At 40.1% G+C, this 13,773-nt stretch overlaps 1 protein-coding gene across 3 annotated transcripts in view; it reads right to left on the bottom strand.

The window, feature by feature from the left end:
- The window catches only part of LOC131461508 (guanine nucleotide exchange factor VAV3), an 88,869-nt gene that overhangs the window by 60,364 nt on the left and 14,732 nt on the right, over window positions 1-13,773 (bottom strand). For 2 of the 3 annotated variants that reach the window (XM_058632815.1, XM_058632823.1), the window contains exon 2: window positions 8,518-8,634. In XM_058632815.1, coding sequence (XP_058488798.1) covers window positions 8,518-8,634 — 117 coding nt within the window. Of the gene's footprint in view, window positions 1-8,517; window positions 8,635-11,020; window positions 11,176-13,773 lie in introns of those variants that run through there. The other variant, XM_058632831.1, reaches the window with a different exon arrangement.

Raw genomic sequence — 13,773 nt, 5'->3', positions numbered from 1 at the left:
CTTTTTTTTTCACATGGAGAATCTCTGCATTTGCCTTACATGCACTTAGAAATATCTTCTTATATCTCCTTCTTAGCAGGCTTATGATTCATTCTAGTCTTCCTTGCAGAAAAAAAGAACCAGCTGGCTTCTTGAAATGAGTCGTCATATTTTCAGCAGGGCTACCTGCTGTGGTTATGTGTCACACACTCAATGTGAAGCTGCCTTTGAACCGGTATGGGGTAACAATGAACAACACACACATACACACACACACACACACTTCCAGGGGCCGAGACCCGGTCACAGGAAAGGTAGCCATTCGATTGAGTCACAGACAGGGCAACACCGAGGCCAACTTCCAGAAATTAAGGTCAGGTTCAATTGTTTTGGTCTAATAATGTGCACCGCGCACACACACACACACACACACACACACAATACTGGTCTTAAATGCCTTGTTTGTCAATAAAGTGTTGGTGAAAATAACACACCAATGAATGCAATTTTAATTTTAGTGCATGTGTCAATGCTCATTTCACCCAAAGCTGAGTGTCAGAGTATCCACACATTGACAAGGGGCTCTGATGTGGGGCTCTGTTGTGACCATTTCCTCTTCCTGTTTCCTGCTGTTTACTGACACTTGAGATGAGTCTGTCGTCAGGGGATTCACTGCCAACACACACACACACACATATTTGCCTCATTTGTATTTAAAGGGAGACGTGTAGTCGGAAGATCTGTTTCTGTTTGTATTTCAACTAGAAAACACGAAGTGGGGGTAAAAGTCTGTCTCTGGCTCAGAAAAACAAATGTTGACAGTCCAGGAAGAAACAATAAACTACAGCAATAAAACAACATAAACCAGACAGGACACATACACACAAAAGTGTATTTAGATTAATAAGCAGCTTGAAAAGCAGTTACACTGTCAGTGATTCTGCAGAGCTAATATTTCTTTCATTTCAGGTAATTTTCATTAAACTCTGTTATTGCGGTTTATGTTATAAAGTTCTTATGTCTTTTCCTAATATTTTATCAAGTAAGCCTGAGATAAAACACCTCACATACTATTATGTGTTACCAGGTCTCATGTAAGAGTAAGACGACAACAAAAAGGACTTCCTGTGTGTCTCATTCATTACTGCAGATCACAGCTTGTGAAAGCTCTTTACACATGTGATAATTGCGGTGATTCTGACCACTATGTGAACACAGCACAGCATTGTACTTCTCCTAGTTTCCCCCTGAGAAACACCGTGTGAGTACCTGTCGTTTTGAAAGCACACTTCAAATAAGCTGAAGCAAAAAAAAATTACCAGTGAATATAAAAGCATTTCAAGTTACCTCCACACTCACGTTTGGAACTTTTGTAAACTCTGCTTATTTTGAAAACTCCAGTGTTCTAGTCTTGACAGGCAGAAAAAAAAGTCTGCTTCCTGCTTGGGTCCTACCAGACCTGAGATTGACAACCAGCTCACCCTTTTCTGCCAGTGACCCTTTCACATTTTCAACAATCCAGAAACAAAAAGAAATCCCTGCTTTTACTTTTCACCACTGCTGCAAACCAGCTGCAGCGCAGATGATCTGCTTCACATATACACTTGCACGCACAGGCCCAATGTACAGTATCTGCTGGTCACGTGATCTATGTATTGTACTTTTTTTTATCTTTTGCTTTTGTTTATGTTATATTGCTTATATAAAACATAGTGTAATACTGTCTGCTCCAAATCCTGCTGTTATAATAAGAGAATTTCCCCAGTGTGCGATCAATAAAGTCAAATCTAAGACAGTGCCGGTGTGTCTCTGGATGCTTAACCCCATATGGTTCAGTAAGGAACCCTCTCGTCATAATTAATATTTTTTTTGTACAAAAATGACAGAAATACAGTTATATTTGGAGCTGATGGCTACAGACGTTGAATAACATTTTAGATGTATGAGCCTGACCTTGAGGAGTGGCTTTGCTTTGCCAGCAGCAGCAGGGTGAGGCAGCATTAGTGCAGCAAGAAATGAGAGGTCTAACTAAGAGGTCTTAGTTAAATAGACCACCTTGGTGTGAGTGTGGCTGAATCATGATTAATAGACTGTGGTCAGCTGGCGGTAGAGGACTACCTACATTAACTAATACAAAGCTTCATTATCCAGCCAATGGGGGGGTGCATCAGTGTGCTCCTCCAGTCTCATCCACTCATCAATAGTGACAGACAACCATCCACTCTCACACAGTGTCCAATTTTGCCTAATCCCCAAATCTGCATGTCTTTGGACTGTGGGAGGAAACCGGAGAACCTGGAGAAAACCCACCCACACACACGCATAGGCCCATGTTCTGACCAGATGGTCTCTGACCCGGGTCTTCTTGCTGCAAAGGCAAGAGCGCTTCCTCCAGTCCCAAGCTCAGATAAATAGAGAGGAGTGATGTCTGACATAAAAGAAAAAAACAAAACAAATCTACAGTATGCCAAAAGAAGATCCACTATATGGTGACTGCACAAATTGGAAGTACAGGCAGACCAGTGAGATTAAAGGGTGGAGATTAAATGGGCATGACCTTTAGTGATGGCATAGCTGACTGACACAATGCAACCACCAAAAGACGCTTCTGTCAAGAGAGAAATCCCCCATCGTTAACCGCAGAGAGCTCTCTCTGGGTGAGCCAAGTCTGCATCTTATCACACATGTATACAGTGTGCGCGTCGAAGAATAGATAGTGAAAGTGTGGTTCTTGTAAATCTAGTAAGTCTGTCAGTGGGATTCCTTGAATTATCCACTCAACCTCCACTACAGCAGCATTACAGCAGCGACGCCAGTGAAGCACAAAAGCGGTTTCATTCCTACACACTTCTCAAGATTTCTCTACAGTATACTGCACTAATTGAACTCTGGTGATTTAAGAACTCATGTCAGAGTTAAATCCAGGCTTTTGGCTCCTTTTCACCTCAGACTCTGCTGACAGCACAAATATTATGCGTCGCAACATGGAGACTATAAAATGCGGGGGGTCGGATTCTTTAAGAGACAAAGTGCAATATGTGACGTTTAATTTAGGGCCGGTAATTAGCTCAGTATATTGACGAACCGACACACTGATCTTGCCCTAATGGTAGCTCTTAGAACCACTGTCACTGCAGCACAGAATTACACCCCGCTATGGCCATTAGCACAAAACAGAAATGTGATATCTGGACACACAGATCTGCTGGAGAGAGAGAGCGAGAGAGAGAAAGAGAGAGCACAGCTGAAGGACAAAGGAAAGAGGAAGATGGGGGAAGATGATGAGGTAGTGGTGGTGGTGGGTGCGTCAGCCTTTAGTGGGTTTCCACACATACATTTATCACAGTCAACTGAGGAGGAAGACACCAATCAATAAGGCTTCTTTCTCTCATTTTCCCTTCTGTGGTCATTTCACCCCCACCGACTAAAAAAAACAATAAAACCAGCAACTTTATCAACCTCACCGTGCAGGAAAACAAAGGCTTTCAAACTCTAGCGTTCATAGAGGAGTGGGCCACTTCCAAGACAAGTGTGGATCGGAGTGGAAAAAATAAATAAATAGAAAAAATTAAAACACATAAATCTGTCGCAGAGTAGTAAACCGTGATTTCATAGCGGATAGATGAGAAGAATATGATGCAGCTGTAAAAACATGAGCATGTGGCAGCGCTCTGGCTATTTAGCTGACATATTACAGAGTGAAACACATGAAGTATTGTTAGAGGAGGTCCCAGTGCGCCAACAGGGTTTATCACTTAATAAAATGTATAAATATTTGATAGTTTAATTTCATATTCTGGTGTAAAATATATAAAAAAAATAAAAAAAATCACATTTCACTTGTTAAATGTGATTGTGAAATGATTATTCTTAGATTTTGCAATGCTGATGCACAGATGTGCAGGTCTTTTTTTAAATTTAATGCACAATAGATATTGTAAATCCATATTAATTGGCTAAATAAATATTCTAAAATTGCATTATTAGTTGCTTTAGGTGTGAAATGCAAATATTATCCTCTGAATTTGCTTTATAGTATAATCCAGGGTTGTCAAACATACGGCCTGTGGGCCAGAACCGGCCCACCAGAGGGTCCAATCCGGCCCGCAGGATGAATTTGTGCAAATATAATGTCAAAAACTGTATTTTCCAGTTCCAGATACATGTGACTAAAATGTTTTGTGTCTCTGTGGACTCACTAAGATCTTGCACATGTGTAAATGATAAAACTGAGGCATAATATTGTTGAAATTGTACAACATGTTTTTTCATAATGTTTTGTAAAAAGATAAGTGTGTAGTTATTCGTGTTTTATTGTATTATTTTACTGGTCTGGCCCACTTGAGTTCAAATTGTGCTCCCCTGGACTATAATGAGTTTGACACCCCCAGTATAATCCTTTGTTTTCCTTTGTGTTCCTTGTGATTTCGCAGGTAATGCATTGTTTCGGGGCTGAAATGAGATCCGTGGTGAGTGAGGACATACATCTATCTGACAGGTCAATCTGTGACACTCATTTTCCAGGACTGAAGATTCTCATGTGATGGAGTTATGGAAGGTTCCTGTCAGCACTTTGACAGCATTTCTGCAATCAGCCACAATCAGAGACTTAGCAGTAAAACAGAAGTGAGGCCCGTTAGTCATTCATTACGAGCGAGGCACATTTCAAAATCATGTTTCTCAATGAGATCACAGTGGGAAACATGTGACATGTGGAATAGTTTCTCAGAAGACATTGCTTATCATCACACATTTTACTCTTACTTATTATATATTATATTAATCATTGTCACAAAAATATCAGCTATTTCCTGTAAATCCACCGAGACTCCTGCCTTTAGTAGAAATGCCTGTATGCTATATCTCACAGTATTACTTATAAATACATAATAAGTATTTTCTTACTTATTATGTGTCTTTTTTTTTATCACATTTCTGTTGATCATCTGTTGACATATGAATGTAGCACTGCATCATTTGATTACGTATTGACATGTATAGACTGAAAGTCTTTGTACAGATATATACACATAACAACGTATTAATAATGGATAGTAGTCTACTATTAGCAGTGCCTTAAGGGATAATCTGAATAATACTATTACCAGCAGTGCTATTCATAGAAAAGCAAAAGGCATATGTCTATTCTGTTGGCACATGCTAGTAGGAAAACATAATTTGTCACTTAAAGATGATAGCCACATAAACTGATGTTTTTCTAATTTAATGACCATCTTAAAATTTAAAAACCATCCCTACAGTACATTGAATTGTCCGGATACATCAATTCACTTGGAAAATCCTCTCAGAAATCTTCTGCAAATACAATTGAAACAGTAATATGACATCATAGCTCTCGATATCTTCCCCAAACTCCTCACACAATCAACTCTCGGCCCTCTCTGTTCAATGTGTATCAGAGTGTGCGCATCGTGGCCCATGCAGCCAAGTTTCTTTTCTGTCCCTGCAGAGCTTCCAATCCTCCGTGTGTCTACAGACAGATGTGCAGAGCAGATGTTTCTGCATGGAGGGGAAAAGACCACAGACAGAACTGAATGTGTTCCTATGTCGCAGGCAATATGCAGCCACGTTTTCAATCACAGAACTCCAAAAAGCGCAAAAAAACATTTGTCTGATGTATTTATGTTATCAGTGAGTGAGATTATTTTTGAACATTAAGTTGTACGAGTATGACACAGACCCCAGGAGTAGAGTGGATGCAAAGTGTCTCCGGTTCGGAGATCTCGCCCCGGTTCGGAGCCGAGAAAAGTAGTTCTGGGAGAGAGCTTGGGACACATAGCTTACAGGTTTTAAACCACAAACATGAATGTGCTATCAGTTAGGCACAGTGTTTCAGCTGTTCTAGTCTGAGAGAGAGAGGGAAATTAAACAAACAAACACTTCCAACAAAGAAATTGACGATGAACTGTCGAAAATCCACTGAACCAGTGTACACAGACGAGGAACTCTACCAGAGAGAGAGAGCGGACAAAGAGAGAGGAGTAGGTGTAGGTGAGTGGCAGCTTCGCCCATTTCCTCCACTCCTCACCTCATTAGCCTCTGCAGAGCCAGACAAGGATTAGGGAGCTGATTCAGGGATGTTAAGTTCACTCTTTGGACTTTGTGGGATTCACTCAAGAGTCATCAAAGTGAAATCACAGCGAGTGAAACTGTTGGAAGGGAATCAACTTCGCCTAGCATTGACTTGAAGCCATTCAAATCGAGTTCACACAACACAACTTGTAAAATGACGTCTATTCTCCCAGGACGCACATGCAAGAAGTGATACAGGAAATGATGTGGAGTGAATTGATACGTCTGACTCTTCTTTTTCTGGTGTTCTACATCTGTTTTTCATTTTCTGCCTCCCATCTTTTGTCCATCCTGATCAATCGAGATAGCTGGAGGTCGTCCGATCAGATTCGAGCAATCGGGGAATTTTGGTCAGAGTTGGCGACGACTTGGCAAAACTCTGGGGCGTAGATTTTTGTATGATAAATAAGGCTTTAGTTACGCATTCAGTAATGCATTTCAAACGCGGAGCTTCAACAGCAGCAGAGAACTGTCTGCAATATGTGATGCTACAAAAAGCAGCTAACAGTGTAGTTTAGCAAGGATGGATTTAGATAAATCAAAGTGTCTTTGGTAAAAAATGGAGGCAGAGGTTTCGCTGTGGCGACCCCAAAAGGGAGAAGGCGACAGAAGAAAAGAAGGAAATGTCTTGATTGAAGTGATCAAATATGTGTATATATATATATACATATATATATACATATCTATATATATATATATATATATATACATATATATATATATATACATATATATACATATATACATATATATATACATACACATATATATTCGAGAATTTCAAACAACAGCACTACTTTTTTTTTACAAATCATAGGAATATGCAAATCTATCTGTAACATCTTGTGAGGACAAAGAGTTTCATGCGCACATCCTGTTCATCAAGACTCTGCTGGTTTCTCCACACTGAAAACGCTCCCCTATGAGACCAAGGCAGAAACATGCCAAAAGTGTTTTTAATTATAGATGTCTAAATGAATAGATGATTTAATACTCACTGCTTCTTAATTCAGTTCAGAAAAAAAGGAAGAAAAAAAAAGGGAGCTTTCAAGTTGTGATAAATATGACCATATATAAAGCCCCTTTCATTTCCCTTCTCAATACTTTGGGTTAATTTTTTGTTCATAATGTGCAAGTGTATTCATCTGAAGGACAGTATTCTCACTCCTTTTGTGTGTGAAAGCCTTCAATTGGTCAACACATATCCCATTTCCACTGGTCAAAAACAGGTGTAATGCCGGGTTAGAAGTGTTTCTCACCAGCGAGAGTGTGACTCACTCCAAAGTCAAATGACTCTGTGACTTCACCACCGATCAGCATTAGGGGGAAAGCAAGACATACTGTAGCCGTGTGACTAATACTGTAAACATAGCTGTAGGAAGTGAAAGGTCAATTCAAAGACTAAAGTCCAAGATACCAAATAGTTTCCATCAGAAAAAGGTATTTTTTCTTCTTCCTTTGACTATTTTTGTTTCCACGATGTCATAATTAATGCACCCATGGGTGAAAAAAACAAGAAAGAACAACCACTGGCAATGTGAGTCTTGTTAATACATATATATATATATATACACACACATATATATATATATATATACATATTTAAAATCCTGTGTATAATTGCTCATTGAAAGAGTGAAAGAGACTCTCAGGGATGAACATTACAGCATAATATTCAGCACACACACACATACTATTATAGGGCCGATTAACAGCACACTGTGTTTATAGACCTTTGATCTCATCTGTTTATGACATTAACATACTGTTTTTGTAAGTTTCACTTCCCCATGTCGGCTAATCAATTGTAAAGTCTCCCGGTCTACATGTTTCTTCTCCCTCAGACACCCACACACGACCTGTCATCACATATAAAGCCCCCCACCCTCTCTCCTACTCAAGGCTACAGTCTCTAATTAAACCTCGTGGGGAATCGAGGAGGACGGCAGCGCTGTCAAGGAGCCACATGCCGTTTCACAGCGAACGAGCAAGGTCCTATCAAAGTAACGAACCTCAGGCAAGACTTTTAACCCCACGTGAAGTCTGCACGCTGAGCCAATTTCACTCTAATGAGAGGAAGCCATTAAGCTGCTGGGTCGTTTCGCTGAGTCGGGCTTTTGGACTGTGGGTAAAGCTGCAGCGTGTCATCAGACAGCGTTTAGCACCTGTAATGCCAGGAAGAACATCTAACTAATGACGGTGTAGACATGACAGACAGGCCATAGGGAACAACAACTAAAGAAAGACTGGATTTCATGCACTCAGGCCTTATTTGGATGAAAAAGAACTCAATTATAAATCATTTTTACTAAGTTCTACAACTTTGACACAAAAAACACTTTTGCCCACTTGACTAATTTGGTTCAGCCTTGGGGTTGGACAGCTGGCACACAGTGAGCATGGATGCAGGCAAGAGCCAAGCCTGACTGAGCACTCCTGTCTTACCTTTCCAAAGTCCCGGACATCGAAAAGGTCAAAGGCCTCGAACAGCTCGCTCTTCTTCATGCCAAATATCTCGATACACGCTGCCAGAAAGGTCCTGATATTCTTCAGGCACAGGAACTGTTTTGGGAAAGACAGAGAGTCTTGTTATTCGGTGACTCGCACAGAAGTGTAATCACAGTGCGATTTGTTGTCTTTCCACGACATTGTCTGTGTTATCAGTGGTGCAGCTTTGAAAAACAGACAAATCAGTGTTTATTGGCACCACAAGAGCATCTCGGTTTATTAATATGATGCTTTTCCTGTAGGACACAGGCCAGCAGAGTGGTGGCCAATTAGGAGCAGACAATTCAACAGAGCAGGAAAAGAAGATATATGCTGAGAGAGATCTTATTTACTCCCACAATACAGCTTTGTCTTCATTTAACATATGTAAATAAAAACAGATCTCTGACCACTGTTCAGCTGTCACCTTCACTGTCCCTCAAAGATCCCTACATAGTAGGTTCCTACAGTAGTAGGGATTTGTCATATGTGACAAATATTGATCTTATTTCAGAGAAACGAATGCTGTTGCTTGTACTGTGCACCTTTTTGATTTTAATGCACCTGGGTTCAATAAGACAAACTAATTTATTTTTTATTTTAAAGAGAGCAACAACTGTGAGAGCTACTACAGTGCACATTTTTGAGAGAATGAGCAATTTTTTTTTTCTTAGTTCAAAGTGAAAAACATCACTGCTACTAACTCTGATTCTGTTCACGTACAGGTCTTTGTTATGCGCCTTTCATGCATTTGCCCTGTTTTTTAAATTTTAAATGTGTTTTGAAAATGCAGCCCAGCTGAGTTTGTAATTAAATGGCCCAGCTCTATTTTGCACACACAAAAAGCATGCCCATGAATAAAAATAGAAAAGTACGATGTGTACGACTGATTTTATGCGAAACAAATAAGACTGAAGAACAATTACCACTTCTTTTTTGCTTATTTTGTCTCAATGTCCAAAAACAGGCCAAAAAATGGAAACTGGTGACAAAGACTCTGATTTGCTGGCTTCCTGCAACAGTGCAAGTGAAATTACCATAATAACCACACGTTGGCTTTGACGTGCAACTTCTCAGCTTTCAGAAACCGTTGGAATTTTTTCAATAGCACAAACTGTCGCGCAATTACGATAATGTAAAGGTCGCTTGTGCAAACATGTCATCTGTGATACGCTCAGATTAAAATAGCATCATCATGGTCTCCTTAGTTGTGGAGGATTGTTATGTTTTTTTGGAAAGCACCTTTGGTGATTCTAAAGTGTATTAGTGACATAGATGGAGAAAACTTTTTGTGTTGAGGCAACACAGGGGGCTACGGACAAGATATAATGAGTTCTGAACCTGTATATATACAATATATTGTGTTCATAATACAGCATTATGTGAACATTTAGTAAATAATACACTTTATGATACAGACTGCATACATATCGTGATAGCTCCAGTTCCACCCTGTTTTCCTCCAACTGAGCAAACTGTTTCTAAAGCAAACACACCCACAACTCAATAAAACACCACGCTGTTACTCAGAGATTGAATCCAGATTGTTCCCTGATTAATCTACAATATAGAGAAGGCTACTCCTCCCAAAACACATGAAGGCCAGACCTCACTTTCACTCTTATTTATGAGCTTCATAAACACATCAGTTCCTTTGACTTATCTGCTTGCTCTCTAAAGATTGGTTTTGGTGCAACAGGGTGAAAGGAGGTGGAATTGTGTTTTGAGTAGTCTTTCTTTTAATTCTGGAATAGTGTAATATAATACTGTCACTGGGAAAAAAAAAAACATTGTGACGCATTTTAGTTTGCTCACCTCAATAACCTCCAGACAGTGTTTTCATTACTTTTTATTTCCCTGTTGAGCTGCAGTAGAGGAACAGTGACAGTATATTTGAAAAATAGGAACCTGATTTGCTGAAGTCTCACATTAATTTTGGAGACATAGGCATTTATCATAAAAATGTCATTCCTTATTTTTAACATTCAGGCTTTACAGGAAAAGATAATTTATAAGACGCTGAAGAAGATACATGGGAACAACTGCCAAAACAAAACACCAGGTTCAGGTTGAACCAACTTTTTCAGCATAGTCACACTTTTCATATCACACATTCTGTGTATTGTTGTTTTCTCGCCTCCATATGTTGTAATGTAATGACGTACAAATACTTCTAACTGTACTTAGTAGTAGAATTATCACATATCTGTACTTAGTTATTTATATTTCTGACAACTTTTACTTTTACTCCATCACATTTCCTCAATAAAATATGTACTTTTACTCCGAAACATTTCCCTTAACCATCTTCGTTACTACAAAATAAAAGTTGAGTTGATGACGTAATGCCCGTTTGTCGATGCTAGTTGTTTTTAGCGGCACCGGCGGTTAGCCGCTAAGCTGTTAGCCGCAGAGTTCGGCTCCAAGTGGACTTAAAACACACCAGCGGCTCGTTGTTTACCGTGTCCGACACCGAGGCTCTGGTCCCCGGGTCTCTGGTCTCCTGTCTCCGGGTTTCGGTTGTACACTCCGGACGCCGGGTATCAGCTATCCGCCGTTTCAGCTCTCAGCTGTCAGCTGAGCGGCCAACCGGTGAGCTAGCGAGCTCACGCGGGTAAACCGCGGATTTCGTGTCTAAGTTGAATTAAGTAGAAGCTCCACAAACTCCAACAGTTTCAAAAAGGTTCAAAAATACAAGCAGACACAGGGAGGTTGAGAGAGAGAGAGAGAGCTTGACACCATTCATGACAGAAGGTTAATTTGAATGTTGTTCGCTGGTACCTATTATGTTTTTATTGATAAGAAGCCACAATAAATGTCATATTCATAATTGTAACTGCTCACTTTGTTTAAATACTTTTACTTCTAATACTTAAGTACATTTTATATATGAAAAAGACTTTTGATACTTAAGTACAGTAAATGTCAGGTACTTTAAGACTTTTGGCAGCCCGTGAACAGGTGGAAAGGGAACTTGACTTGTAACCGGAGGGTCGCCGGTTCAAATCCCCACCCGGCTAAAAAGGGCTGGGGTACCCCTGAGCAAGGCGCCCAACCCCCAATGCTCCCTGGGTGCCACTCAGTGTGGCAGCCCACTGCTCCTAATTCTAGGATGGGTCAAATGCAGAGGAAAACTTTCCCTAAGGGGATTAATAAACTTTTACTCAAGTAATATTCTAAAAGTTGACTTAAACTTCTACTAAAGTCGTTTTCTGGTTACATACTCAAGTACGTGAAATATTGGTCAGACTTATCAGTGACAATAACTACAGCATATGCAGAAGAGAGGGATTTAATCTCTACAAGATCATGCTAATGAGATGACATCCAGTTTGTGGTCTAATATCTTTGCTGCCAGCAAATAAAGAATCATAATGCAGGTATTCTCAGGAAAGGGGAGAACAACAGGCCAGGGAATACTGTGTCCCTAATTACAGCAGCTGCGGGGTGCATCCCGGGCATGAAATCAAGCAATCAATAAAGTAACTCCACTAATAAACAGGGTTGTTTACTGGGAGCGTCTCATCTACAGCCTAAACCCTGAGCTAATGATCTTAATGGGGCCTCGCCCAGACACTATTCATCTAAATTATGTGCCGAATGCCACTAACTGTGGAGCGGTTAGTAACATGCAGTATCTGTGACTTACACCACCCATTAGCTTTCCTGTAGCTGATACAGGATAGGACAACACAAGAGAGCTGATGAAAGACTTATTGAGGAAGTGGTGTTGCCACATAGCTGTGCACCACATGGATTAGGTTGAAGTGATGATCTCATCTGCAAAGGTGCATTTGAGAAGAATTGCAGCATTTACTTTACTTAATTTACTATAAGAATGTGTGTTTTCTATCGGTTTATTTTCAGCACTACCTAGGCAAGCTGATGAAATTCTTACTTTTTTTTCATTTTCACCAATTATAAAAACACACATGAGCAAAAAATACTCAAAATGATTTAAATTGGATTGAATTTGTTTAATTTAGCTCACTATCACACACACAAGGACAGAGATTAAATAGTTTCCAAAGCACTAAATTGTAAAAACATGTATTCTGACACTGTAAACTTCCATCCATCCATCTTCTCCCACTTTACCCTCCACATGAGGGTCGCAGGGACATAGGACAGATCGCCAGTCCATCACCGCCATTCACACATATGGTCAATTTAGAGTGTCCATTTTACCTAATCCCCATATTGCATGTTTTTGAACTGTAGGAGGAAACTGGAGAACGAGGAGAAAACCCACACACACACTGGGAGAACATGCAAACGGGTCGCGAACCCAGGTCTTCTTGATGAGAAGGCAAGAGTGCTACACTGTAAACTTAATATATATGATGTATAATAATATAGAAATATATTATAACAGTGTCTAAAAACCATAAAGAACGTATTAAATTTGTATGTCAAGGCATGTCATTCCACAAAAGTCTCTCAAAAATCAGTCTATGCATGCCACTGAAAAAAATAATCATTCCTGTCCAGGATCTGTACCACATGAGCACTAAGGGTTAGAAGTCACTCACTAACTTTACCCTGTCAGAAGTACTTTAGGTCGTAACGTGGCACGCATGATGGAACTGGTAAGAGGTGACATCAGTGCCAGCACTGGCACAACAAACCCGGCGCCGTATGGTTGTGGCTTGTGTGTTTGAGCAGTGAAGCGTCGTGGCTGAGTCAGACCATGGAGCAAGGACAACAGCACAGCAGTGCATACAGAGGACGGTAAAAATAAATAAAAGAACAGGGACTGGAAAAGAGATCTGAATCAGCAAAGCAGCCGCTAAACAAGCAAAGATACTTTAATTGGATGTTTGAAAAGCGTGTTTTAAGTACAGTAACTGCATCAAAAACACAACGTGACCACCTTTCAAATATGTTTCCTAACAATCCCTCATTGCCATCACCCTCTCCTTCTTCTTTTTCTTATTGGCTAACAGATTTAGAGGAAGTGAATTTCATTAGCTGTTTCCTGTTTCTTAAAAAAAAGAAAGAAAAAAAAAAGGAGCATCATCCAGTCTGTGGCATTAGCATGTGGAAGCCGGATGTGATCGTGATTGACAATCTGTCAGTGTCGTCTTTAAAAAACGACAAAGAGCAGGGGGCAGGAGAGACAAAGCAGACGACAGAACCCATTCCGTTTTCTCCCTAACACCCCTTCACCCCTGTGGTCCCCGGTGAGATCTGATTTGTCCGTACATCAAACAC

Source organism: Solea solea, chromosome 1 (genome assembly GCF_958295425.1).
Source record: "Solea solea chromosome 1, fSolSol10.1, whole genome shotgun sequence".
NCBI classification, from domain to species: domain Eukaryota; kingdom Metazoa; phylum Chordata; class Actinopteri; order Pleuronectiformes; family Soleidae; genus Solea; species Solea solea.
Note: the sequence above shows the minus strand (reverse complement) of the source record. Positions and strands in the feature narration are given on the sequence as shown.